The 26,152-nt window shown below is 51.1% G+C and overlaps 1 protein-coding gene across 2 annotated transcripts in view; it reads right to left on the bottom strand.

Annotated features, from left to right (window-relative positions):
- Window positions 1-25,514, bottom strand: part of SNTA1 (syntrophin alpha 1) — a 71,418-nt gene extending 45,904 nt beyond the window's left edge. The window contains exons 1-3 of one of the 2 annotated variants that reach the window (XM_073309913.2): window positions 25,057-25,112; window positions 18,844-19,529; window positions 18,467-18,652 (exon numbers count right to left, since the gene is read on the bottom strand). In XM_073309913.2, coding sequence (XP_073166014.2) covers window positions 18,467-18,652; window positions 18,844-18,964 — 307 coding nt within the window. In that variant the 5' untranslated portion in view covers window positions 18,965-19,529; window positions 25,057-25,112. Of the gene's footprint in view, window positions 1-18,466; window positions 18,653-18,843; window positions 19,530-25,056 lie in introns of both variants that reach the window. The other variant, XM_073309912.2, reaches the window with a different exon arrangement.
- Window positions 25,515-26,152: the final 638 nt, after the last annotated feature.

Here is a 26,152-nt window from a genome sequence, read left to right as displayed (position 1 = left end):
CCCCACAAAGCAAATTACGTAGAGCATGGGGCTATGTTTGGGGTGGGTGTTTTGTGTTGGAGCGTAGGTTGGGGGATGCATGGGGAGAGGCAGGGTTGGGTGTATGGGGGTGTGGGATGGGGGCGCATTAGTGCTTAATTTGTGCCGGGGCTGAGCCCTGGCACCTCTTTCATTACAAACTAAGCACCACCTGGACCCACTTCTGAACTTGATGTCTGGCGCATATAATGGGCTGATCAAACGGGATTCAACACTGGGGCAGTCCATTGATGAGAACCCCAAGTAAATCAATCAATCCTCATTCGAGCTGAGTGATGGATTTTTCAATTCAGAGCTCAAGCCAAAAAATCCAGGGGGAAAAATTGTTGTTTCAAACCAAAACTGTTTTTTTTTCACCAAAACAAGACCCAAACCATTGTTCAGCTTGATTTGATTGGACATTTCTGAAATGAAATGGTTCACTTTGAAAATGTCAAAACAAAACGTTTTGGGTTTTTCTACATTTTTTCCTCATTTTTTTACTTTGCTGAAACTATTCGCCAAATTCTACCCAAATGCACAAAGAGCTTCGGTCGCTCTGAAACGGCCATTTCGGTGGATTTACACTTTGCTGGGAACTATTCACTCCGCTCTAATCCTCCTCCTGAGTGGACCTTTGAGGCTATGACGAAGCATTTGTACATGGAACTCCGTACACTCCTCTGAAAGGTCTCAGTGCACCAGAAGGCAGGAAAGCAGGCGTAGCTGCTTCACCTTGAAACCTCCTGGCTCCTCTTGGTTTAAGTCACACCTTGTTGTCCTTTTCAATGAAAACTGTATTCAACGTGTATTTTAAATTTAAAGACATATGGTTCCCTCTTTTGTCCATGAAACCTGGGATCCCCAACCCCACTCCCGTCAGCCAGGCAGAGCCAAGTAACCGGAGAGATTTGCACTCTCACCCACGCTCCCAGCTTTTTCTGAACTTTTGACCATCTAGCACTTGGTGGAGACAGTCACTGAAAACTGGGAGCAATCACACGGAAGCCTGAGTACGGGAGAGCTGTGTTGCTGCAGCATATTTACAACAAACAGAGCCTGGGAGCGGGACATTGAGAGCCCCAGTTTCACAAATAGACACAGAAATTGGCAACGAAGAGCACGCACTTGCCATACGCCTCCAGAGATCTGTGCCTGCAAGCGGCTGATGGCACCCCAGCCCGCAAACACCCCTCCTGTGAGTAGTTACACAGTCTGCACGGATCTCATGAGCACAGCTGAAACACCCAGCTTCGAAAAATTGCTCCTTATATTTATTCCACGTTCAGTGCAGTTTGGAGGTGTGTTTCCAAACTCTTCCACTGCTGCTAAGGCTTTTCGGGCACAACGCAAGACACCAAAATCACAGCGAAAGATGAAGTAAAATGATGGAAAACCAAAAGTCAACAAACCTTTACAAACTCTCCTGAGAGCAGCAGGAAGGTCAATTTGCACCTCCAGGGAAGCTAGAGGCACAGTTTCCCTCTCAGACAGACACACTCACGCTAGCTCTCATCGAGCGGGCACACTAAAGTGTAGTCACGATGGCGGGAGCGGCAGGAGGGGCTAACCACCCAAGTATGTACCTAGGGTCTCAGATAGGAGCCTACTGGGATGACTACCCCCCACCCCTGCACTTGTGCCACCGCGGCTACACTGCTGCCTTTAGCTCCTTAGCTTGATCACAGCTAGTGCAGGGGTGTCTGTCTGAGCTAGAAATTACCCCTCCAGCTCCAGTGTAGACACACCCACAACATTCTTGGCAGGAGAGGGGGAGAGGTAATTTTTATACACACACACACACAGGCTCACATGTATCTCAAGAATGGTTTGGCCTAGAAGCTGAATTCGACAGTCTAGGATGAAGTCTAGTGCACAAGGATATTGCTGGTAAGATTAGGTGTAAAATTTGGTATTTATTTTGAACCTTTAATTGACCCAACAGGTCTCAGTCTTACCCTAGGCCCAACTTAGAGCTTCACCAATTTATGGCTGTGCCAGGAGTTGCCAAACATGACAGGTATGTGGCTCAGGTTCACACAGATTGTGCACTCTGCTGAGTCACTCAGGGGCAAATTCCACGAGTGAAGCACCTGATTTGAATACTTTGTGGTCTTGTGTTTCATGGAAGGTAGGTTGTCTTTTGATAGACCTATATACATGATCTCCACATCAGAAGAGACAAACATCTGTTGTTACTCTTGAAAAGATATTCACACAAAAGCTAACAAAATTCTCCAAGAAACAACTTTGCTAAGACAGAATCAAGGCTGTAAATAGACATCAGTTAAATGAAAACATTATTAGAATTTTGTAGTTATTAAAAAAAATGGAAAGCCCAGAAATTTATAGCTAAAGTTTCACAAATCACCTTAACTCTGACCCCATACTAATGCTCATCCTCTGCCTATCCGCTATTAACCCACTATACCCAATCACCATTCCTCACCCATACGTCTAGTATGGACTACTGCAAACCTTTAATTATCACACATACAGCAAAACCAGCAAGAACTAAGAGAGAGATTGCCACAATATGTGGATTATGGTTACACCTCAGGCTGGAAATACCATCAGCTATAGCACACTGTAAATACAAATCTACAAATCCACCCACTCCTAGACGGAGAAGCCACTGCCTTGGACACCCCTACTTCACCTCTGCCACCGTGGATAGCAAAGAGCACAAACACCTCACCTTTCACCCCTCCCCATGTCTAGACACAACGTTGTCTAATAGCCACTTTGTGTCTGAGCCTAATGTGCTTCATCCACGACCCAAAATATATACAGGCCAGAACTCTCCAAATTGCTGCACTCTCCAAATGCGACGCAAATAGAGAACACCAGTCAGGGAGGCAGTGGGCAGAAACATGGGGTCAGAATTAAGATTGTTTGTTAAAATATATCTGTGAATTCCCTACATTTCGAACACCCTTTTTAAAAATATGACGGCAGCGTTCTAAGAATGTTATATTTACCTACCACCTTAGCTTACTCAGAATAAAGTTTTCTACCTGGAAAAATCATGCCTTATTGAATGGCTGCACTCAGAGAGAGAAGGTCTATGCTGCAAGCACATGTACTCTCTGTCTCTTTAATGGCAGGGAGGCTGGTTCTGGGCAGGGAGGTAGCTGCTGTTCCTTAGTGGTCAGGCTCCCTGGTGTGTGGGCTGACATGATTAGAAATCGCAGAGAGCTGATTCAGCCTTATTTTTGCCTTGGTACATATCATTATGGAGACGCTGTGGTCTTGGATGCCTATGGAAAATGTTCAAAGCTAACTGAAAAAACATGGGACTGGCACAGGAGCAGCACAGTGTGCTGGAGAGGGGGTTCAGGAGCATCCTCCTGGAGCTAAAAAGGTGTGGAACCTGGAGGCACACAGCGGGAGAAATTACTCCGAGAGCAGCCACCTCTTAAAAAGAACAGAGCAGCCTCTTCAAAGCAGCTACCTGAAATTCTAAGCCCTGGCTCAACTCCATGGCCACAGCAGGGAACTTAGAGTCCCTGACCCAGAGCCACAAGCCAAGGGGGCAGCCCAAGAGAATCCCGGCCCCACTTGAAAGGTACCAGAAGAGTCAGGTGTTTGGCCTTACTGTCTAGACAAGAGGCTGTACAAAGAGCCACTCCCAGAGGAGACAATCTCACTGTGGTTCCTGCTGTCTCTGCCAGGCGAGGGTCCCCCCTACAGGCCCTGCTTTGTGTCTCAGCTGTGGTGACATGGAGGGTGCCCACACAGCAGATCTGCGTACAAAAAGAGGAATGCCATTGTCCTACTGGCTAAAATTCATGTCAGTGTCTGGCCCCCAGCGAGGAGCCGTAACTGAGAGCTCAGGATGTGATGAAACCCACGGCTGGTCGGTGCGTGGCACAGCTCTGCCGCTGTGCCCAATCCACAGAGGATGTGTGTCTGTCAGCCCCAGCTAGCGGGACCCAGCTCTTCGGCTCAACCTGTAGCAGCTCACACACTTAGCTCTGGAGTCCCTGAGGTCACCCCAGATGGTGGCGTCACAATGACACAGGCAGTTTTTGTATCACTTGATAATCAAGGCTCACAGAAATCGCTCCGTGGGACATCTGCTGTATTTGTAAGGATGGAATAAGAGTGAAGCAGCCAGGTCCTGAGCAGTTCTACCAGGGCAGAGAGGACATCTGGCCCGCCAGTCCACTGGCTGATATAGGATATGCCCTGGTACTGGAGGAAAATTAAAACTGCTGGCGCAAGGAATGAGGGGCCAAAGCGGTCGAGAATGACTAATGCAAACCTAACAGAGCCCCTGACCCAGGGCAGGGAAACAGCTCTGAGAAAACAACTCTTCGCTCAGATCTCAAAAGGGAACATTTCTGAGGTTCCAAAGAGTCTGGTTAATTTTTATATCTGCACAATCCTGACCTAGGGAGAAATGGCACTAGAATGGCTCTCCAAGCAGCACTGCCAGCCCAACCAGGAACAGGGAACCCCAGAAATCTCACGTGAGCCTCCTCTCCTGCAGCTTCCAGCCTGAAGATTTCACGGGCCAATTAGTCTGAATGAGGCATGGATTGGAGACGGACCTGAGCCAGGAAGCAGGCGCCCAGAGCCCACTTGCCCCGGAGTTCAGAGACATGTTTGGATCTAGTGTGCAGAACGGGGGCACCCTGTGGCTCCCCTCAGCCATTCTCCTATTCCGTCCCATGGACTTTTACAGCAGCCTGCTTCTGTTCACAGACCAGTAAGGGGGTGGGATTGGTCAGCTCACAGCAGCAGTTCTGCCCTAGGTGGGTTCATGATTTTGTTCTACCCTCAAGCACCCACTTGTTTCAGCAAGTTTGGTCCTGTGGTTAAACTGAACCCCAGCCTTCTCGCCTGTCCCCTTCTGCCCGCTCTCAGCACTCACAGTAATCTGAGAGTTCACGGCCATGGCCAGCCCCTCTGTGCTCCGTGAGTTAAGGCTGAGCAGGTTTCCTGGCAGAGCTGACTGATTCAGCAGCTTTCCCTCTACTCCCTCTTGAGAGCAGCAGACAGCACTCTGAACTCTGTCTCTGTCTCCAAGAAGGCTGCCAGCTCCCAGCTGCGAGGCTCTGGCCGAGGGTGGCTTTGAGGACCAAAAGCACTTACGTGGTATTAAACTCACTGTCGCTTTTCTTCAGGCCTTGGAATGAATACAGAGCACAGCTGTAAAACCAGGATCCTCCTGGCTTTAACCCTCGTCTGTTCACTGCTGCTCATCGGCCCTTGTGACAGCCATTTGAGCCAGTCTAGCTCACTGCCCCCGCTCTGGGTGTCCCTCCCCTGCACAGAGCCTGGCACGTTGCCGTTAGAAAAGGGGGCTACTTCATGGCACAGGCCTGAGCAGAGCTGCCCCAGTCGGTGCCAGCCCGGGCACACTGCTGGGGTGCTGCCAGTGACACCGCCAGAGGCAGAACTTCACCTTCAGCGGGTGGAGAGAAGCTGCGTGGCACAGCGCCAGGCTCTGCCTGCAAAGCACAGCCCAGGCTGCAGCCCGTGCAGCTGGGGCTCCCCTGCTCTGATACCCAAGCGAGCCGGACTGAAGCTAGCTGGGGTATGTCTGCTCACCCTGCAATCCCACCCCCCATCGCAGGGTAGCCAACCCCGCAGGCTCATCACCGCTGGTATATTCTGGCTGGGGATGGGCATAGCGTAGAACGAGCTGGCTGCCTCGCTTCTGTTTGTTGTGGGCAACAGAAAGTTCATGAAGTGCTTGAAGATCCTGGGGGTGGTGGGGGAGGGCAGAGTTACTGAAGTGCCAAGTGCTTTTCTTTGGGGTACTCTCGCTAGGGGTGCACGTGGGGCCAAGCTCTCATCGGGACTCAGTGGAGTCACACCAGCAGAGCATCTGGCCCACTGTGCAGAAGCAAAGAGTTGCTCCCTGACTAACCCTAACGTATCAGCCATATCAGCAGAAACTGTCTCTCAGATTGCCCAGAAAAATGTCCCTGGATGGACCGGGAAAATCCCAAGTTTCAAGCCACCTACTTTCAGGTATCCAGAGAGGAGACTGAATGGCAAAAGACTTCAGCTTTGTCTACAGTCTCGGCCCCTTTCCTCACTTCCCACCCACTGACCAGGGACTTAGTGCTCACCCACCTGCTTCCAGTTAACACTTTTGGAGGCATGCATAGGTCAGAGCCCCTGGAGAAGCTGTGCAGCTGGAATCAGTTGCGAAAGGAGGCAGGGCCAGGATATGTCTGAGGCAGAAGGATGCTGACCGGAGCGAACCAAGCCAGGCAATGGATTGGTATTTTTGTGAAATGCTCCAGATCGGGGTTCCAAGTGGCCTGCAAAACAAATCACGGCTGGAAAAGGAAACGGGAACGAAGCTGGAACCCAGGCTCCCAGGCTTGTCAGAGGAAAGAACCCCCAAAAGCTGAAGAATTGGAGAGATCCAAGCTGGGAAATCCACAGCTCACCCCACTGTCGATGCTGGATGGCTCCCAAGAGTGCTGTCAAGCACAGCTGGAGCACGCCAGCTACCCAGCTGCTCAGCCATATGACTCAGGCCCTTGCTCAGGGGACCTGCTCTTCAGCAAGAGCCAGAATGCCTCCACCTTTCCCACCTCCTCAGCCTTTAAGGGCTAGTGGAATGAAGATACAGAGAGGAGAGTTTAAATAACACTCCCACCTTCTTTGCTTAACAATGTTCTGTCTGCTGCCACATAAACTAGGTGTTGGTCTCCACTAGGAGTTGAGGTTGAATTTAGCAGCATTAAATCAATTTAACCCTGCACCCGTCCACATGACAAAGCCCTTTTTTTTGACTTAAAGGGCTCTTTAAATCGATTTCCTTACTCCACCCCCAACAAGGGGATTAGCGCTGAAATCGGCCTTGCTGGGTCGAATCTGGGGTACTGTGGACACAATTTGACGGTATTGGCCTCCGGGAGCTTTCCCAGAATGCTCCATTGTGACCGCTCTGGACAGCACTCTCAACTCAGATGCACTGGCCAGGTAGACAGGAAAAGGCCCATGAACTTTTGAATTTCAATTTCCTGTTTGGCCAGCGTGGCAAGCTGCAGGTGACCATGCAGAGCGCATCAGCAGAGGTGACCATGATGGAGTCCCAGAATGGCAAAAGAGCTCCAGCATGGACCTAACGGGAGGTACGGGATCTGATCACTGTATGGGGAGAGGAATCCGTGCTATCAGAACTACGTTCCAGTTTTCGAAATCCAAAAACATTTGTCAAAATCTCCTAGGGCATGAAGGACAGAGGCCATAACAGGGACCCGAAGCAGTGCCGCGTGAAACTTAAGGAGCTGAGGCAAGCCTACCAGAAAACCAGAGAGGCAAACGGCCACTCCAGGTCAGAGCCCCAAACATGCTGCTTCTTTGATGAGCTGCATGCCATTTCAGGGGGTTCAGCCACCACTACCCCAGCCATGTTGTTTGACTCCTTCAATGGAAATGGAGGCAACCCGGAAGCAGGTTTTGGGGATGAGGAAGATGATGATGATGAGGTTGTAGATAGTTCACAGCAAGCAAGCGGAGAAACCGGTTTTCCCAACAGCCAGGAACTGTTTCTCACCCTGGACCTGGAGCCAGTACCCCCCCAAACCCACCCAAGGCTGCCTCCCGGACTGCCAGGCCGAGAAGGGACCTCCGGTGAGTGTACCTTTTAAAATACTATACATGGTTTAAAAACAAGTATGTTTAATGATTAATTTGCCCTGGCATTCATGGCTCTCCTGGATGTACTCCCAAAGCCTTTGTAAAAGGTTTCTGGGGAGGGCAGCCTTATTCCATCCACCATGGTAGGACACTTTACCACACCAGGCCAGTAGCATGTACTCAGAAATCACTATAGAACAAAGCATTGCAGTGTATGTTTGCTGGTGTTCAAACAACATCCATTCTTTATCTCTCTGTGTTATCCTCAGGAGAGTGATATCATTCATGGTCACCTGGTTGAAATAGGGTGCTTTTCTTAAGGGGACATTCAGAGGTGCCCATTCCTGCTGGGCTGTTTGCCTGTGGCTGAACAGAAATGTTCCCCGCTGTTAGCCACGGGGACGGGGGAAGGGCTAGCCACGCGCTGGGGGGAGGCAAAATGCAACCTTGGAATGAAAGCACATGTGCTATGTATGTAATGTTAACAGCAAGGTTTACCCGTGAAAGAGTGTACCCACTGTTCTATAAAATGTGTCTTTTTAAATATCACTGTCCCTTTTTTTTCTCCACCAGCTGCATGTGTTTCAAGGATCACAGGATCTTCTCTTCTCAGAGGCTAGCGAAGATTAGAAGGCGAAAAAAACGCACTCGCGATGAAATGTTCTCTGAGCTCATGCTGTCCTCCCACACTGAGAGAGCACAGACGAATGCGTGGAAGCAGACAATGTCAGAGTGCAGGAAAGCACAAAATGACCGGGAGGATAGGTGGTGGGCTGAAGAGAGTAAGTGGCGAGCTGAAAAGAGGGCTGAAGCTGAAAGGTGTGAAAGCTGTGAAAGGCAGCGTGATGAGAGGAGGCAGGATTCAATGCTGAGGCTGCTGGAAGATCAAATTAATATGCTCCAGCGTATGGCTGAGCTGCAGGAAAGGCAGCAGGAGCACAGACCGCCACTACAGCCCCTGTGTAACCAACCGCCCTCCTCCCCAAGTTCCATAGCCTCCTCATTCAGACGCCCAAGAACGTGGTGGGGGGGCCTCCGGCCACCCAGCCACTCTGCCCCAGAGGACTGCCCAAGCAACAGAAGGCTGGCATTCAATAAGTTTTAAAGTTTTAAACTTTTAAAGTGCTGTGTGGCCTTGTCCTTCCCTCCTCCACCACCCCTCCTGGGCTACCTTGGCAGTTATCCCCCTATTTGTGTGATGAATTAATAAAGAATGCATGAATGTGAAGCAACAATGACTTTATTGCCTCTGCAAGCGGTGATCGGAGGGAGGAGGGGAGGGTGGTTAGCTTACTGGGAAATAGAGTGAACCAAGGGGCGGGGGGTTTCATCAAGGAGAAACAAACAGAACTTTCACACCGTAGCCTGGCCAGTCATGAAACTGGTTTTCAAAGCTTCTCAGATGTGCACCACGCCCTCCTGTGCTCTTCTAACCGCTCTGGTGTCTGGCTGCGCGTAACCAGCAGCCAGGCGATTTGCCTCAACCTCCCACCCTGCCATAAACATCTCCCCCTTACTCTCACAGATATTGTGGAGCGCACAGCAAGCAGTAATAACAGTGGGAATATTGGTTTAGCTGAGGTCTAACTGAGTCAGTAAACTGCGCCAGCGTGCTTTTAAACGTCCAAATGCACGTTCTATCACCATTATGCACTTGCTCAGCCTATAGTAGAACAGCTCCTGACTACTGTCTAAGCTGCCTGTGTATGGCTTCATGAGCCATGGCATTAAGGGGTAGGCTGGGTCCCCAAGGATAACTATAGGCATTTCAACATCCCCAATGGTTATTTTCTGGTCTGGGAATAAAGTCCCTTCCTGCAGCTTTTGAAACAGACCAGAGTTCCTGAAGATACGAGCGTCATGTACCTTTCCCGGCCATCCCACGTTGATATTGGTGAAACATCCCTTGTGATCCACCAGTGCTTGCAGCACTATTGAAAAGTACCCCTTGCGGTTTATGTATTCACCGGCTTGGTGCTCTGGTGCCAAGATAGGGATATGGGTTCCGTCTATGGCCCCACCACAGTCAGGGAATCCCATTACAGCAAAGCCATCCACTATGACCTGCACATTTCCCAGAATCACTGCTCTTGATATCAGCAGCTCAGTGACAGCGTTGGTTACTTGCATCACAGCAGCCCACACAGTAGATTTGCCCACTCCAAATTGATTCCCGACTGACCGGTAGCTGTCTGGCATTGCAAGCTTCCACAGGGCTATTGCCACTCGCTTCTCAACTGTGAGGGCTGCTCTCATCTTGGTATTCTTGTGCCTCAGGGCAGGGGAAAGCAAGTCACAAAGTTCCATGAAAGTGCCCTTACGCATGCGAGAGTTTTGCAGCCACTGGGAATCGTCCCAGACTTGCAACACTATGCGGTCCCACCTGGCTTGTTTCCCGAGCCCAGAATCGGCGTTCCACCGCATGAACCTGCCCCATTAGCACCATGATGCCCACATTGCCAGGGCCCATGCTTTGAGAGAAGTCTGTGTCCATGTCCTCATCACTCTCGTCACCGCGCTGATGTCGCCTACTTGCCCGGTTTCACTTTGCTAGGTTCTGGTGCTGCATATACTGCTGGATAATGCGTGTGGTGTTTAACGTGCTCCTAATTGCCAAAGGGATCTGAGAGGGCTCCATGCTTGCCGTGGTATGGCGTCTGCACAGAAAAAAGGTGCGGAACGATTGTCTGCCGTTGCTCTGACGGAGGGAGGGGTGACTGACGACATGGCTTACAGGGTTGGCTTACAGGGAATTAAAATCAACAAAGGGGGTGGCTTTGTGAGAAACAGAATGGCCCCCTCAAGGACAGAACTCAAAACTGGGTTTAGCAGGCCGTTGATTTCACGGAGGGAGGGAGGAGAAAATGAATACAAAACAAATCTGGTCTATTTCTTGTTTTGATCCACTTCATCTATCTTTATACATCTTGCTGGCAGCAGATTGTGCAGTACGACCGCTAGCCATCGTCATCTCCTGGGTGCTCAGCTGAAGATGGTGCAGTATGACTGCTGGCCATCGTCTTCTGTTGGCTGCAGATTAAGACAGTGCACTGCCGGTAGGACTCAATCGCCATGACACGAAACTTAAAAGGGAAATGACATGGTTGAATCACTCCCGTGTTTGCCCAGGCACCCCGACCTCATCGAGGTTGGTTAAAAGAGCACCCTGGACTATGTCGACGACGGCTACCAGTCATACTGCACTGTCTGCTGCCAAAAGGCAATAAACTGCTGCTGTGTAGCAATGCAGTACCACGTCTGCCAGCACCCAGGAGACATATGGTGACGGTTAGCTGAGCGGGCTCCATGCTTGCCGTGGTATGGCATCTGCACAGGTAACTCAAAAAAAAGTCGCAAAACGATTGTCTGCCCTTGCTTTCACAGAGGGAGGGAGGGAATGGGGGCCTGACGATATGTCCCCGGAACCACCCGCGACAATGTTTTAACCCCATCAGGCACTGAGATTTCTACCCAGAATTCAAATGGGCGGCAGAGACTGCGGGAACTGTGGGATAGCTACCCATAGTGCAAAGCTCCGGAAGTCGATGGTTGCCTCGGTACTGTGGACACACTCTGCCGACTACATACACTTAGAGCATTTGTGTGGGGACACACACAATTGACTGTATAAAAACGCTTTCTACAAAACCGACTTCTATAAATTCGACCTAATTTCCTAGTGTAGACATACCCTCAGGCTCCAATCAGCTAAGCAGGGATGTGCTTTGCCAGAGCGTGGGTAGGAGAACCTGTTGCACTGCAGGTGAGGAAAGGCATGTCACGCCATCATTCTTTTTTCCTGACCCTTGGCTCCCTGCCACCTCCCCACAAGCCATCATCATCACTGCTCAGAGGGGAGCAGTGCTGCACAAAGGCTAGGTACCGTCCCCACCCCAAAACCTGGGAGCAAGACACATTTATTTAGTGAACTCATTGTGCTGGAGCAGTCATGTCTTGCCTTGGTATCTCAGCAATGGAAACAGCGGAGGAAATGAGCATGCGCCGAGCTAGGACATCTGATTTCCTTTCAGTTTGATGCAGACACCTGAACTGGCTCTCCCGCAATGAAGCAAATAGGGCCCTGCCATGCTCGAGTGAGGTTACCTGCACCCAGCCCCACTGAGCGATGGGAAGCCAGTACCTTCCGCTGCTTAGCCCCTGCAAGGCTGCAAATTAATCAAACGAAGACACCAAGTCCCTGAACACAGGAGCAAACCCTCGCCAGCTTCCCTTTGGAGTTTACCTGCTGGGATTTTTAATTTATTAAAGAAGCCTGCTGGGTCTCATCTGAGCCACAGCAAACTACAGCGAAGCCCTCTCTGCAGATCCATGTTCTCAGCACTGCCCTCTTAGCAGCAGGGCGAGTAAACAGTTCAGGTCTGGGAAGAGGGGCCTCCTGTGATCTCTCTCCCTAGACACAAGGCAGCTCATCCCAACCCCATCCAGAATCTTTAGGAGAATAGGAAACAAACCCAGGCCAAAGGAAAGAGAGAAAAACAAGCAAGAGAGTGAGAGGTTTGAGGAAGGAATTTCACAGGCCTGGCGAGAAAGCAGTTCTCGCATTTCTCTTTGGTTAAAAAGATTAACTTCCAGCAGCTGTGCAGAGGAGCACATTCCACAGGATGATGTGTGGTTCCGGAGGCTCCGGAGAGAGGAGGAACCAAGCCGCAGAAAGGGCTGAGCAAAGCTAAAAAGAGTTTAGAGACAATGCAGTTCGGGGCAGAGGGTGGGGGAGGGAAAACCCTCCAGATCCAAAGAAGAGGGCAAGGAAGCACTGGGAGCCAAAGAGAACAGCTCTCCTGTTCGCACAGGCCAAGTCTGGATGGCCAGAGTGCTCCACAGATCTGAGTCGCCTTTGGGCTTGGTGATTAGCAGAGCTGAATGGGAGGGTGAGTTTAGCTGTGCCTGGAAAAAGGACCCTCCCTCCCGGTGACAGCTGGGACAGTTGCTGCCCTGCACTAGTAGCCGTAGGGCTGATGGGACACAGCAATGGAAACAGTGGAGTTTAGTATATTGTTAGTGCATTGAGAATCTGCAAGAGAACGGCTCCTCCCTCCTACAGACCCCTTAGCAAAGACATTATAAAATCTCTCTCTACTCCCCCTCCACAAGGTCCTTCCCTAACTGCCGTGATGTTAGACGTACCAACTCCACTGCCCGTCTAGCCACTCGACAGAAAACAATTCTCAGTTACATCATTTGTGCGCTACGGTGAGAGCACGTGGCTGGGAGTTGGGACTCCTGGCCTCTATTTCCAGCCCTGCCACTGAGTCATTGCACGACGCTGGGCAAATCACCTCTGTGCCTCCAAAACGATACAGCAGAGATAGAAAAGGCACAAGGACATGTCAGAGAAGTAGTGGCAGGCCTGGCAAAGACTCAATGCAAAGATGCATTTAAATGGTTAGGACCATTACTTAAGGGAGGAGAAAAATATGAGAAAGAGAGACAGTGCCCTGTATAGAGAATGTAAATCAGGGGTTCCTAGTAACCCTTTCTGAGCATACAAGAACAAGGGCGACACAATAAAATCAAACAGGAATCGTTCTTTTACGCAACACAATTGGTCAGTGGAACTCTCAGCCACAAGCTATTGCTCAGGCAAAGAGTTTAGTAAGGAAGATTCAGAAAAGGACTGAACACACATATGAATAATAATCATACCCACAGTTCCACTAGCTAGGATTAAAAAGGTATCAGAGATATCAGCCTCCATGGTTCAGGACGGAAACCAAAGACTAGATACACAGGGTCAGGGAGAGATTTCTTTGAAGGCCAGTCATTGTCCGATTGTCCTTTATAGAGGCACAAAACGGAGGGGATGAGGTTACACCATCTGCTGAAGCAACTGGTACTGGCCCCTGCCAGAGTCAAGGTGCTGGGCTGGGTGGAAGTTAGAAGTTATTATTAAACAGCCTCATGCTGCCAGCTTGTCCCTGCTCCCATGACATCACCTCCGATGAAGTGAGCTGTAGCTCACGAAAGCTCATGCTCAAATAAATTGGTTAGTCTCTAAGGTGCCACAAGTCCTCCTTTTCTTCTTGCAGGGTAGGGGCTTTGTGACCACATGACCACTTCTGCTGCCAGTTAAGGCAGCCCCGCCCAGGCTGATGGCAGGGAGGCCTATGTTCCTGCAGCCATGTCTGCAGCCCCAGGATTAATTATACCCAGACCTGGCCTTTCTCCCTGTCTCAATAGCCCCAGAGATGCTCTCCCCCTCCCATGATCCCTGCAGGAGCCCAAAAGGGCAAAAGAAAAAGTCTGCTCCTAAAGGCATTTAACACTGACCAGGGCCAGAGTGCCCTGTCAGGATGCACACAGGGAGGGGCCGCTCCATGCCTACATTCTCCCCTCCGCCTGCGTGGAAGTGGGGAGTGTCCCTGCTGCATGCCCTGGAGCGGTCTCCAGCGGGCGGGGCTCCATACACATGACAGCATGTGCACAATGCATTGTCTCCTCTGGACAGCAGAGGAGAGTCTTGGCAGAAGGCTGCCCTGGCTCTGGCTCCAGGACCTTCTGTCTGTGCTGTGGAACCTGCCTCCAGGGAGAGATGCTTTTCCAGCAGGATGCCCCCGGCTCCGAAGGATCCCGGGGGATCCACCGGATCTATGCTGTGACCCCTCTGCCTGACCCCCCTTTGAGGAATGATCTAGTAGGAAGCTCCACAAGGCTGCCCCCCGCGTGGGTCCTCCTAGCTGGGCGACAGCCTGGTCCCTCAGGATGAGCCATTGTTTTACAGGCTAAATGGAGAGTTGGTCTCAGGCCAGGGCCTAGCAGACTGGTGCGCAGGCCACAAAAACCTACACAAAACAACTTGTCCCCTTCCCTACAGGGCCCCCACAGAGAGGCCAAGGCCTGTACTTGTCCGTGGGGTTGCAGGGAGTGGGGTGGAGCGCTCTGCTGTCACCCTGGCAGAGGTCAGAAAAGAACAAGATAAGTCCATGAAGGACATCGCTAGCTATTAGCTAAAATGGCAGGGAGGCAACCTCATGCTCTGGGTGTCCCTAAACCTCCAACTGCCAGAAGTTGGGACTGGGAGGACAGAGGATGGATCACTTGATAACTGCCCTGGTCTGTTCATTCCCTCGGAAGCATCTAGCACCGGCCACGGTTGGAAGACATGGTTGGGCTAAGTGAACCATTGGTCTGACCCAGTTTGACCCCTCTTATGTTCTCCTGTCTCTGAAGCACACTGGTGGGAGGCAGCACGGGGGGAGCTGGTACTGCCCAGCTGTGCTTCCGTCTCATGGGATGTCAACCCAGCCCCTCTCACCAGCACTAAATTCAGCCCAAGGAATGCAGGATGTGGCCAGCTAAGGGACAGCGTTAGGATTTACACCCAGGACCAGGCCTCAGCTCTGCTCAGCAACTCCGAAATCAATAGGGTGTGTGGCTATACACCAGCTGAGGCTCTGCCCTGGCTTTCAAACAAAACACTGGGGAGATGCTAAACAATTTGCCATTGACCGACTGACCGAGAGAGGCTTCTCTGGGGGTAGGGCCAGAACCCAGGGGGATCCCGGGCTGGCCCTTTCGTTCTTGTTGCTGTTCTGGCAGAAGAGGGAGGAGGAGACACGTCACAACCAGGACGTTTGCGCTCCCCACTAAAACTTTACGTTAGCTCTCTAGCAGTCTGCCCTTCTTGTGCCAGTCCACTTCCGCTCTGCCCAGGGTTGAGAGGCCAGCAGGGCCTGCTCAGGTGAAGCAGGGACTCGGGTAGCTGAGCGCAATGTCAGACTCTCCGGCTTGTCGGACAGGCAGGCCAGGCTAATTGATTCAGGGCAGAGACACCACTAATCTTCATTATTTCATCTCTCCCAGCCCAATCACTGTGGCTCTCTCCTTCGGCCAGTTATGGGTTCTCCTTCAGTACAGCATGACTGGCCTCTCCACTTCGCAGGGGACGTAGGAGTTCTCTCACGACAGAGCCGTCTGGCCACATCTGACATGAGCCTCTCTCCAGTGACTGCAGGGTCAACCTTTCCCAGCGCCCAGCAGTTCAGTCTGCTGGCTCAGACGTGAGGCAGCGTGAGAGTCTCCTCCCAGGTGTCTGGATCGAGTGGGTCTCCTGAAACCTTCAGCCACCCGTGGCTCTTCACTGCCAGCTCACCTGGCCATAACACGTCCTCTCTCCTATAGCTCTGAGACGTGCCAGGCAGTCACAACTGCAATCAGTGAAGACTGGGAGAGTCTCCAGAGCTTTAATGGTTCTCACAACGTCTCTGCCGTTATTCAAGTCAGTCTAGTTTTACAGATCACTGACATTTGTGATCCTGGGAAACAGCTTGGTTTAAAACTAACATCCTCCAAAAACACCAGATCAGCATTCCCAGATCTCCCCTCTCACTGGGACCTGGGTGATGGGATTTTTTTAATGGTCATTATTTTTTTCAGGCACCAAATCTAGTCTGTTCATGCTGCTGTAGGTGAGGATGAGTCCAGGAGGAAAGTTGCTGCATAAGTACGAGGCTATTCTGACTTCCATTATTAAACTTTGGCTTTCAAGTGTTTAGAACTTGGCATATTTACACCCTATGCCCCAGAGGCTCAGGGTTACACAGAACAAATTGTCCATGCTGTCTAACTGCAGGCCAGATTCCAGCCCCTGCTATGGCCCCTTTATGCTGCGTTGGTAGTTTTCAGGGGGGCAAATCATCCCATAGGGGAACTGCCCCTCCTGTGTGTGGGGAGTGGGGGGAGAGGTTCTCAGCAAAGCAGCATGCCAGGGGTGGGACGGGTGGAAAGAGATGTGACCGGAACACACTGTGCTCTGGCTAGCCTGAGCTTTCACTGGAATTTCAAACACAAAACAAACAACATTACAGCTTAAAATCTCTCTTTTAGTGCTTGGAACAGGAAGCTGAATGGATTTCCCAGCTCACTGGATTTTCATCTTTGAATACCTGGGTTCAAATCTCGCAAGACACACATGAAGATTAACATGATGGCCTCAGCCACGTCCTGAGTTTAACCCCTACTCTGTGTTGGAAATTATTTTCCTAATACATTGATTAAGGTTTCCCAGCACTCAGTTTTCTTTATTTGTCCCAAAGGGCCACTTGGTGCTGGCTGCATCCCAAACACCAATATAATCATATACACTCTTGTACTTTATACACTAACAGCAATACTGTTATAAGCATTGGCCAAAAAATTTGCAACAAGTTCAGGCCCAGGAGACACCTTCCCACCATGGCATGGCTCCTGAGGGATAAGAAAAAGCTCTGCCCAAGAGCCCTAGAAACCCTTGCTCTTCACACTCAATAGCAAACAAGGGATGTCCTTGCTGGTTAATGGACTTCAGCCAAAGACAAAAAAGGGAGTTTTAGGGCTAAACCCTGAACCTGGTGCCCAATTAACCCTGTTTTCTATATTTCTATTACTTCAGCCCAGACATTCAATGAGGTAACACTTATATTTCCAGGATCACTACAAATACAACACAAACAACTCTTCTCTCTCATGATCTTATTGGTTTGGCTCATGCTAAGGTCCAAACTCAATCTAAAACCAGCAATCACCTAGGTCTAACATGGGCCTAGGTTCCTTCACTCTGATACTGACTCCCATTGAGACCTTGGGCTAGTCATCCCCGCTCTGCCTCAGTGCATCTGGGGGTGAGATGGAGAGCACAGTCGGAGCCTAGCTCCCAGGGCCCTCCGGCGGAGGTCTCAGTGCATACCCATAATGCATTTGAAGCTGAAATGCGATATCATCACTCCCCACATTTATCTATCAGAAAGCACCAGTCACACCCAGTTAACAGAGTCTGCTCAGACCAGGCCCTTCACTGTAATACCGGGGGTGCTGCAGGCCAGGACTGAGCCGTGGGGGAGACCCAAGCGCGGAGCTGAAGGGGAAACACAAGTGAGGATTGTGGTGAAGACGGCAGGAGAGCCCATGAGAAAGCAAGCCTGCACTGCCCCTACGCCAGATCTAGCCAGTAGCACCAGAATGAGAAGATCTGGGGTGAGCCGGGCAATGCAGAATTGAACTGAAATGCCCTATTTAACCCAGAGTGCAGCCCCAAGGCGGCCCAGAGTCCTGCCCCACAGTCACCCGCCCCGTGCGAGCCCCTGAAGGGGGAGGGTAAAGCTAGTGAGCTCCAGGCCTTTGTTGCTGGAGACTGAGCAGAACAAGCAGATTCTGTCCATCTATTCAGGGAGATCCCAGCAGCTATTTCCCACTCTCAGGATGAGCAGATAGAATGGTTTGTGCATATTTTGTTTTTAATTAAAAACGGTATGTAAATGTATATGCAGATTGGGATCTCAGGCTCCTGGCGAACTGCCAGTGCAGCCCTCGCTGCTGCCCAGAGCAGGCACCGCAGATGCCTCCATATTGCAGCCCATCTGGCATGTAAAATCCCTTGCTGGTCAGACTGGCTCCCGTGGGCATCCCCCAGCAGGGAGCCTCACCCCAGGCCCTCGTGGCTTTGGCGAGGCTAAGCAGAACCCCCGACAGGTTCGGGATGGCAAAGGGGGCGTGTGAACTTTCCTCAGCATTAAGAGTTTCCGAGTGGAAACTTCCTTCGCCATAGTCCATCATTTGGTCACCCTGCCTTTGTTACCTGATTCAGGCATGGCCCAGCTGAGCCCCACGTGCCCTGCATTTTGGACAATTCTGGCCCTTTCCAGGGCATCCTGGGGGGAGCCCCCAGAGAATCCTCCATGGCACCTCCCAGCACTGAACCTAGATGCATTGTGCAGAAATAAAAACGAACAGCAGCACCTCTGGGATGGGGGAATGGGGTCTGTATCTCAGCCATGGGGAAAGCACACGCAGTCTCATTGGCAACATTCGCCACATTCATACCCAGGTCTGCTCTGGTACTTACCCTCCAAGACCACCTCCTTGCCAGTCTTCTTCAGTGCCTGCACCGCCTCATCGTGCGTCGCCTCTGAAAGGTCGGCCCCATTGACGGAGAGGATAGCGTCTCCTACGAACAGCGCCTCTGTCTGATCTGCAGCCAGCCCCTTAAAGATCTTGGAAATCAAGATCGGCATTTTATTCTCTCGGCCGCCTGAGAAGAAAAGGAAAAAAGGAAGTGGTTAGATACTATTTATATACAGAAGGAGAAGGTACTACTTAGATAGCATCCTGCTTAAGACAAATCTGAGTGCCGATATATCAAGATTTAGCTCATTTTCCCCAGTAATGCATCAGATTTGCAACCGCTGGTGTCATTTTTGGGTAGAAAATCATTTTCATTACTTTTATCATCATGCAGAGGAGCATGAATCAGAGGAGGTAAGCATCGGACCTTGCTTCCACCCAGAGATCCTAGGAACTGTCCTTTTCTTCCTTGAATCTCAGAATATACATTCTGCCACATCGCTCATGGAGGAGAGACGTCCAGATTCTGGCCCCCTTCTTGGAAATACGAGATTCCTCAATTTTGGTTTCAGCCAGTTGCTACATGTCTGATTGATAGGGATGGTTCTTAGTGTTAGCTCTGTGCTAAGCTCCTGCCACATGGAGGAAGCATCTGTTCGTCTCACAGCAGTGATCCTGGCTGCTTATTCCACTCCAGTGCAGGCCTGTCTGCAAGTTTCTAGAGGCTCTTCTGACTAGACATCAATAAAGTGAAATGCAAAAGAAAGGAAGCACAGATCTGCTCCCTACACGGCTGTCTCACGTCCGGCTCTCATCAGAGTCTCTTTAGTGGAAATTCCACTGCTACCATGTCTGTGGATGACACCGAAATAAGAGGTTTAACAACTACACAGGTGGCCGGGGTCTAACTGGGAAATGATCAAGAAAGTTTAGAGTACAGATGGCTGCAGGCATCAAAGAGCGACCTGGCTGGAGTGCAAGAGACCGTGCCTTGGACGTAGCTCTCCATCCCCAAGAACCATGGGCCCGATCCTGACTGGGTTCTACTGCAATGTAAGCATTACCTGTAACAACAAACAAACAGATGATAGCACCTCCAGGAGCAGGGAATAACAGACGCACATCATGGCAGGGGGACAGGCCACATGGATGCACCCTTTGCATTAAAGAACCTTTGTTTTTGGCTTGATCAAGTCCTGACATTATAAAATGCATTGCCTGAGCTGAGCTCGTCCACTGTGAACAAGAGCCCAGTAGGAGCCAGAGGGGAAGGGAGGTTAAGGCATTAGCCTGATACTTGGGACCCTGGATTCAATTCCTGACTCTGCAACAGGCTGTGTGACCTTGGTCAAGTCACCTAGTTTCTCTCTGAGCCTCAGCTTCTGTCAAGGCTGATTCCCCACTCTGGGACTCTGAGTGCAGGAGGTGGGGACCTGCAAGGATTCTAAAAATTAACACTGGCCACTCCAGGCTTCTGTTAAACTCCCAAGGTTACAGCTTCTCTCTGACCTTGGATGGGTAGATGTTGCCACCACCCAAGGGCAAAACCCCTTGAGGACCCAGGAAGGTGCACTTGGGAATTCCTTCCTGTGGGGTACCCTCAAGCCCTTTCACACACACACACCCTGCCCCTGGGAAGAGCTGAGAAAGAAAAACAAAGGAAATCAGCTGTTGCCACCAGCTAATTAAACAACATGTGCACAAACCTATTAGGACACAAAAACCCAATACTCCTCTTAAAAAAGGTAAATTTTGTTTAAAACAAAAAGAAAGAAAATACACCTGGAAAGTCAGGCTATTGCTAGATTTAAAAAAAAAAAAACACTTACAAGGATTAATCATCAAAAATAACTTTCTTGAGGTCCAGCTTAAAGGTTACAAGCAAAACAAAAGCATTTGGAGTTAGCACAGAGGAGTCCACAAGCCATAAAGAAATAAAAGGAGATAAACCTAATCACATCTTCCTAGACATTTCCTGATCTACTTACATATCTGGGATTTCCAATGAGTAGTTTCTAGGTATGATACCGATGATTTTTCATACCTGGCCCAAAGCTTCTTACAGCATAACTGCAGCCCTGTCCGCCTCTCCCCGAGAACAACAACAGACAGACAAAAGGGGAGTCTTGTTTCTATTTCAAAAAGTTCTAGCCTTCCCATCGGCTCTTTTGGCCAGGTGCCCACTCCCTTCCTTTTACCTGTGCGTAGCAGTGACTTTTAACCCTTTACAGGTAAAACAAGTAGAGAACAGCTACGAAGAGGGATTTTATAGCTAACTGGCTGGCTGGGTCCATAAAAGGGAGCTACCCCCCTTCATTTATCACAGCTCCCCTCCTGTACAATGGGGCTAACAGTATCTCACAATGAGGTTGGGAGGAGAAATACATTTCAGTTTGTGAGGCACTCTGGAACTGCAATAAGGGAGGCTAATACAGGGTGAGGAGGAAATTGGAAAGGGGTATTTCTGTGTTTGTTTGGTAAAACTTTTAATGCACTCAAATCAACAGGATTAACTCAAAGTCAATGGGAGTTAGGTACCTATCTAACTTTGAGAATGTGGGCCTCAGCTCCTCTGGTGAGAAGTCTGGCAACAGTACCTAGCCAGATGGAGTAATAGTCTCCAGCTCTCCACTCGCTCCGAGCTGGGAGAAGAGGGGCTCAGGAAGAGTCACTGTCTTAGGAAGTAGTCTACAGCATGAAAAAGTGTGAGACCACTGGGATAAACCTAGGTGTGCGCTTCCGGGGAGGCTGCGGAGTTCTACTTGTTTCCTCAGCCACCTAGAGATTCCTGTCAGTGTTCATTTTTTTGGTGGGAAAATGTGACGTTCAGCTATGATATTTATTGCATTTGAATGGAAAAGTGTCACTCTGTAGTGCCTTCCCGCCATGCCCTCTCCACCCTCCGAGGCCCTGATGGTCACCTTCACATCTGCATGACCAGCTGCACCGATTTATGGCTCCCAGTTTGAATTGTTATTACTTTGCTTTTGCACGTGTCATTGCAAAAATGAAGCGTTACCTGAATGGAGTAACGTTTCTCCTAGGAAGGAGATGGATGGGAATTTTTAGACAGAACTTTTTTTTGCTCTAAAATGCCTATTCATCAACACCGAATTGTTTTGCGGACACCATCGGTTTCAACAAAAAGGTTTCTCAGGTCCGGGATGGAAGAGAGCCAGTGAAACCTACCCCAGAATAGCCAAAGAGCTTACACTCTAAAATTCAGACAAGACACAGAAAAGGGAGCAGAGAAATGGTGGGACTGTAATAGAGGAAGGGAGAACAAAGGTTATAAAAACAAGGCCATGTTGATGCTCAGGATTTACAAAAATGCAGATCTTGAAGGTTTTAGTGGCTTTTTTATTACGATTATTAACTATCCCTAGCTCTTAAATAGCACTTATATATTTCATCAGTAGATTGAAGGTAAACGGGGAGTCCCGTATCTGGGCAGCGTAAAGGGATCAAAGCACGTTTCTGTGTAACACATGGACTTTGCACGGTGTGCCTCCATAAAGAAGCCCCTCCAGCAGCGGGGAAAGCATGAAGAAGGCACAGAAGAATCAATTATATCAGCTAGTCGCTCTAAACAGATGCTGGTTATGCTACCACTCCAACAGCCATATTTTCCAAAGAGCTCATCTCCCATCTGGCAGCCAAATGAACTCTTGAGTATCTGGATCTAGAAGTCCACATTTTTTGCCACTGGTAGCATGGATAGGAACATTCTGGCAAGGACTCAGCCGAGACAGAACAGGGACAGAGCTCTAGATTTCACTGAACCAGACTGAGCTCTGTTAGTTTTGTGACTATATCGAAATAAGTTATGTTTTTGCTTTGCTGTACAGACTTTATAAAACAAGGCCTTGTGGGATGCATGGATAAGAGTCCTCCCTCAAGAGACTGAACTCACAATGTGGGCCCAGTTCCATATTTCTGTAATGAGGAATCTCCTCCTTAGCATCCCCCCGCACCACCAACATTAAAGATCTGTAATCGGAAAAGATCAATATACGGTAACAGCTCTCTAAGGGTGGAGTCATCTCAACTGCAAAACAGAGAGAGGGATGTGAATTAAGGGCAAAACAGACACAAAAGAATCAAAGTATTATTAGATGTACAGGCCACTTAAATTAAAAAGGTCTCTAAAGAAGGAAATAGGGGAATGGTGCATTTGGGCCAGTTGCTGGCTTTTTTCTGCTTTATTCAGCTCCCAGATGTGCCCGGTCCTTTCCTCTTCCCCATCCCACGTAAGTTCTAGAGGCAAGAACACCAACTCTTTAACATTTGAAAGAGACCGACCTGGCTCCTGCATTGGCTTCAATTCTGTGGAAATGTGACCCCCACCCACCATGTATTAATGGGCCGAAGCCAGCCTGGCAACAGATCCATTTTCCAACATCTCCTGTCAACCCTCTCTGAGTTCACTCAGATTCCCCACAAGGCACATTGTCTCTGTCTTGGATTTTGAAGGTCAAAACTGCCTGTCTACCACGTGTGGCTTGTGGTGCATCAACTGTTAAAATAAACAACTGCACCCTACAGCTTAAAGAAAATTATACCTCCACAGCCCCATTCATTTTGTGCTCAACCTGTATATTTCTCAGAGCTTCTTCCAGCCACTGTGCTGACTTCCCCTGAGCAGTAAAGTTGCACAAATGAGGTCGTTGGAACTGTGCTGATCATGAGGATAGCAGTGCTTTTACAGTGCAGTCTTCACTGAGATCAATTCAGTAAGTGTGGTGGACTGCGGCTTTTTAGTCAGATATATTTTGATGGGGGTGATGGTATTTTGGAACAGAACTCTGTTGCGGGCTGCAGGTTAATGTGCAGGAATGCCAATAAAAGAACAGGAAAACATCCTTTCACATCAGTGACAGGACAATACAAATGCAATGCCAGTGCCTAGCCAGTGGGCAAATGCAAACCACCACCAGAATTCACAATTAAAAGACACCAAAAGTGACATGAACTGAATTATGTGGGATGTAAGGGGAGAACAATTCGCAGCTTTTTTTATACTTTCATGGAATAATTTATGAAAGGATAATTCCCCCCTCCCCCATCCAGTTTAACCTTTCTGTTCAATACCACCCAACCCAGCTTAGATGCATTAGACCAGGGGTCTCGAACTCAAATGACAACGAGAGCCACATGAAGACTAGTACATTGGCCTGAGGGCTGCAACACTGACCCCCCACTCCACTGCCCAGTCCCGCCCCCACTCCACCCCTTCCATGAGGCCCTACCTCTGCCCCACCTCTTCCTACCCCTTCCTGCCCCCATTCCAACCCCTTCCCTGAAATCTCCACCTCAACTCATCCCCCTCCCTGCCCCCAGGGGGTGCAGGAGGGGTGCAGGGTGCGACAGGGGGCTCAGGGCAGGGGGTCCGGGTGCAGGAGGGGTATGGGGTGCAGCAGGGGGCTCAGGGCAGGGGGTTGGGGTGCAGGAGGGGTGCGGCAGGGGGCTCTGGGCAGGGGGTCGGGGTGCAGGAAGGGTGCGGGGTACGGCAGGGGGCTCAGCGCAGGGGATTGGGGTGCAGGAGGGGTGCGGGGTGTGGCGGGGGGGAGGGCTCAGGCCCGGCACACACCGGGGGCAATAGAGGCCAAGGAAGATGTTTGATTATACATGTGAGATCTGTCTAGCCTAAGGTTAAGTAGACACAGTGCAAGTGATGGGCAATTTCAGGTACACAAGCTGATCTCACATGTATAGTCAAACATCTTCCTTGGCCTCTATTGCATTCTAGATTTACAGCATGCACATGTAAACCTGCCAGCATACAATTCACATAAAAAAGCACTTTAAAGAAACCAGGACTCCAATCCTGCACTTGCTTGACTTTATGCACTGTGAGTAGCCCACTTGGCTTCCATGGTATGGCTCACCACAGGGCTACTGAGTATGGATGTAAGTCTTTGCAGGAGCAGTGCCAAGTTATATTTGTATGTAAAGGTAACACTTTAACGGGGAGCTGATTCAGCCTGTGTAACTGATATAACAGACCTAAAAATACACTGCAACTTTCAACCAGTGCATATGACAGGGCTCGGCAACATCATGCCATTTCCAGTTCAGAAATTAAGGAGCAGAACCTGCCAAGGTGTCACTCTTGCCACTCCTCATGCTAAGGCCTGACCCTGAAAACAGACACGTGAGCGACTTCGCTCCGCTCCTCCGGGCAAGTGCAGCACGGGGGCCTCCGATGGATTCGCTTGTCCATTTCCAACTTCCCCAGCAGCCGCAAGCGGCCGTGACAGGTTCCTTCCCCGCAGCCCAGCCGGAGCCGTGCTTCGGGGGAGCAGGAGATGGGGGGCTGGGGCGGTGACCACCCCCAGGGCACCCTCCCCAGCCGCTTTAGCAGACACGGAGTGGGCACCCGGCCGCGCGCAGAAGTTGGTCAGGCACCAGCCAACTCCCCGAGGCGCCGCAGGGCACGGGCCGCCTCCAGCTGCGCCTCGGCGCTACAAGGTGCCCACCGGGGAGAGCCCGGCAGTGCCGGGGCTGGGCGGTGGCGGGGCAGGACCCTCGAGCCCAGCGGCAGGTTCAGCCCACGGGGAACGGACTCTCGCCCTCTGCCGCGCCCCTCACCTTTGATGCTGATCCCGAGCCCCCCCACGTCCTGCTTCACGATCCGCACCGTGCGCTTCACGTTGGTGAGCGACTCGGGCACCTGGGCGCACGGCTCCCCGCCGTTCAGCTGCGCCGGGGCGGGCGGCGGCTCCTCGGCCCCCGCGCCCTTGCCGGGGCTCACGGTCAGGAAGTCCTCGGCCAGCGTGACCAGGACCCGCAGCCACTGCTCGCCCGGGGCTCGCAGCTCCAGCAGCCCGCTCTTCGGGGCTCTCCTGCCGGCCGCCATCTTCAGCGCATTCCTGGGATAGCTGCTGCTGCGCCGCCTCCCGCCTGCCAGGGGCCGGGGCGCACGGCGCGGAGCGGGGGCACCGGGCACCGAGCCACCCCTAGGGCGCCGCCCCCGGGAGGCAGGGCGGGCTGCCGGGCACAGGGGCAGCGAGCCGCCGCCCCGCTCAGGGAGCCGCCTCCCGACACGCCTCTCCTCTCCCTGGGGCGCACGGGGCTGCGGCGGACACATGGGCACCGCCCAGACCGTCCCCTCGGAGCCGCGTCTCAGCGCTCGCGGCCATCGGGGCAGGGCCCTGCCCAGGAGCCGGGCGCAGGGATGGGGTGGGGGCCCCTGCGGAGCCGGGCCGGGACCTCGGCTGCGAGCCAGGAGCTGCCCTCGGTTCGTGGCAGAAGGGGCAGAGCTCCTCGCCGGGCCAGCGCCTGCCGGTCCCCAGGCTGGGGCGTCCTGCAGACTTTGGGGATCGCTTCCCTGGCTAGGAACAGCGGGGTTCATGCCTGACCCAAGGCAAGAGGCCCAGCTATTTCCCTTTCCCCAGCACAGCAGATACACTCTTCCCCCTCCCCATGTTCCCGTCCCATCGGCATGTGTTCACTAGGGCTAGATGAAGAAATACCCAGCCCAGCTTGTCCAAATGATGCACATCAGTTAAGCAGACAAAGGGTTGCCAGCTCTTCAGGGAGAGGGGTGGTCAGAGTAGGGGACTGGGAATTAGACCTCATGCCTTATGCCAGGTCTGCGTCTAACTCCCAGTCCAACCTTCGGCCAGTCATTTCAACACAGATTCTTAAAAGTATGTAGGAAACACAATCCGCTTCCACTGATTTC

Source organism: Lepidochelys kempii, chromosome 13, assembly GCF_965140285.1.
Source record: "Lepidochelys kempii isolate rLepKem1 chromosome 13, rLepKem1.hap1, whole genome shotgun sequence".
NCBI lineage: Eukaryota > Metazoa > Chordata > Testudines > Cheloniidae > Lepidochelys > Lepidochelys kempii.
This window is presented reverse-complemented; position numbering and strand designations above follow the sequence as displayed.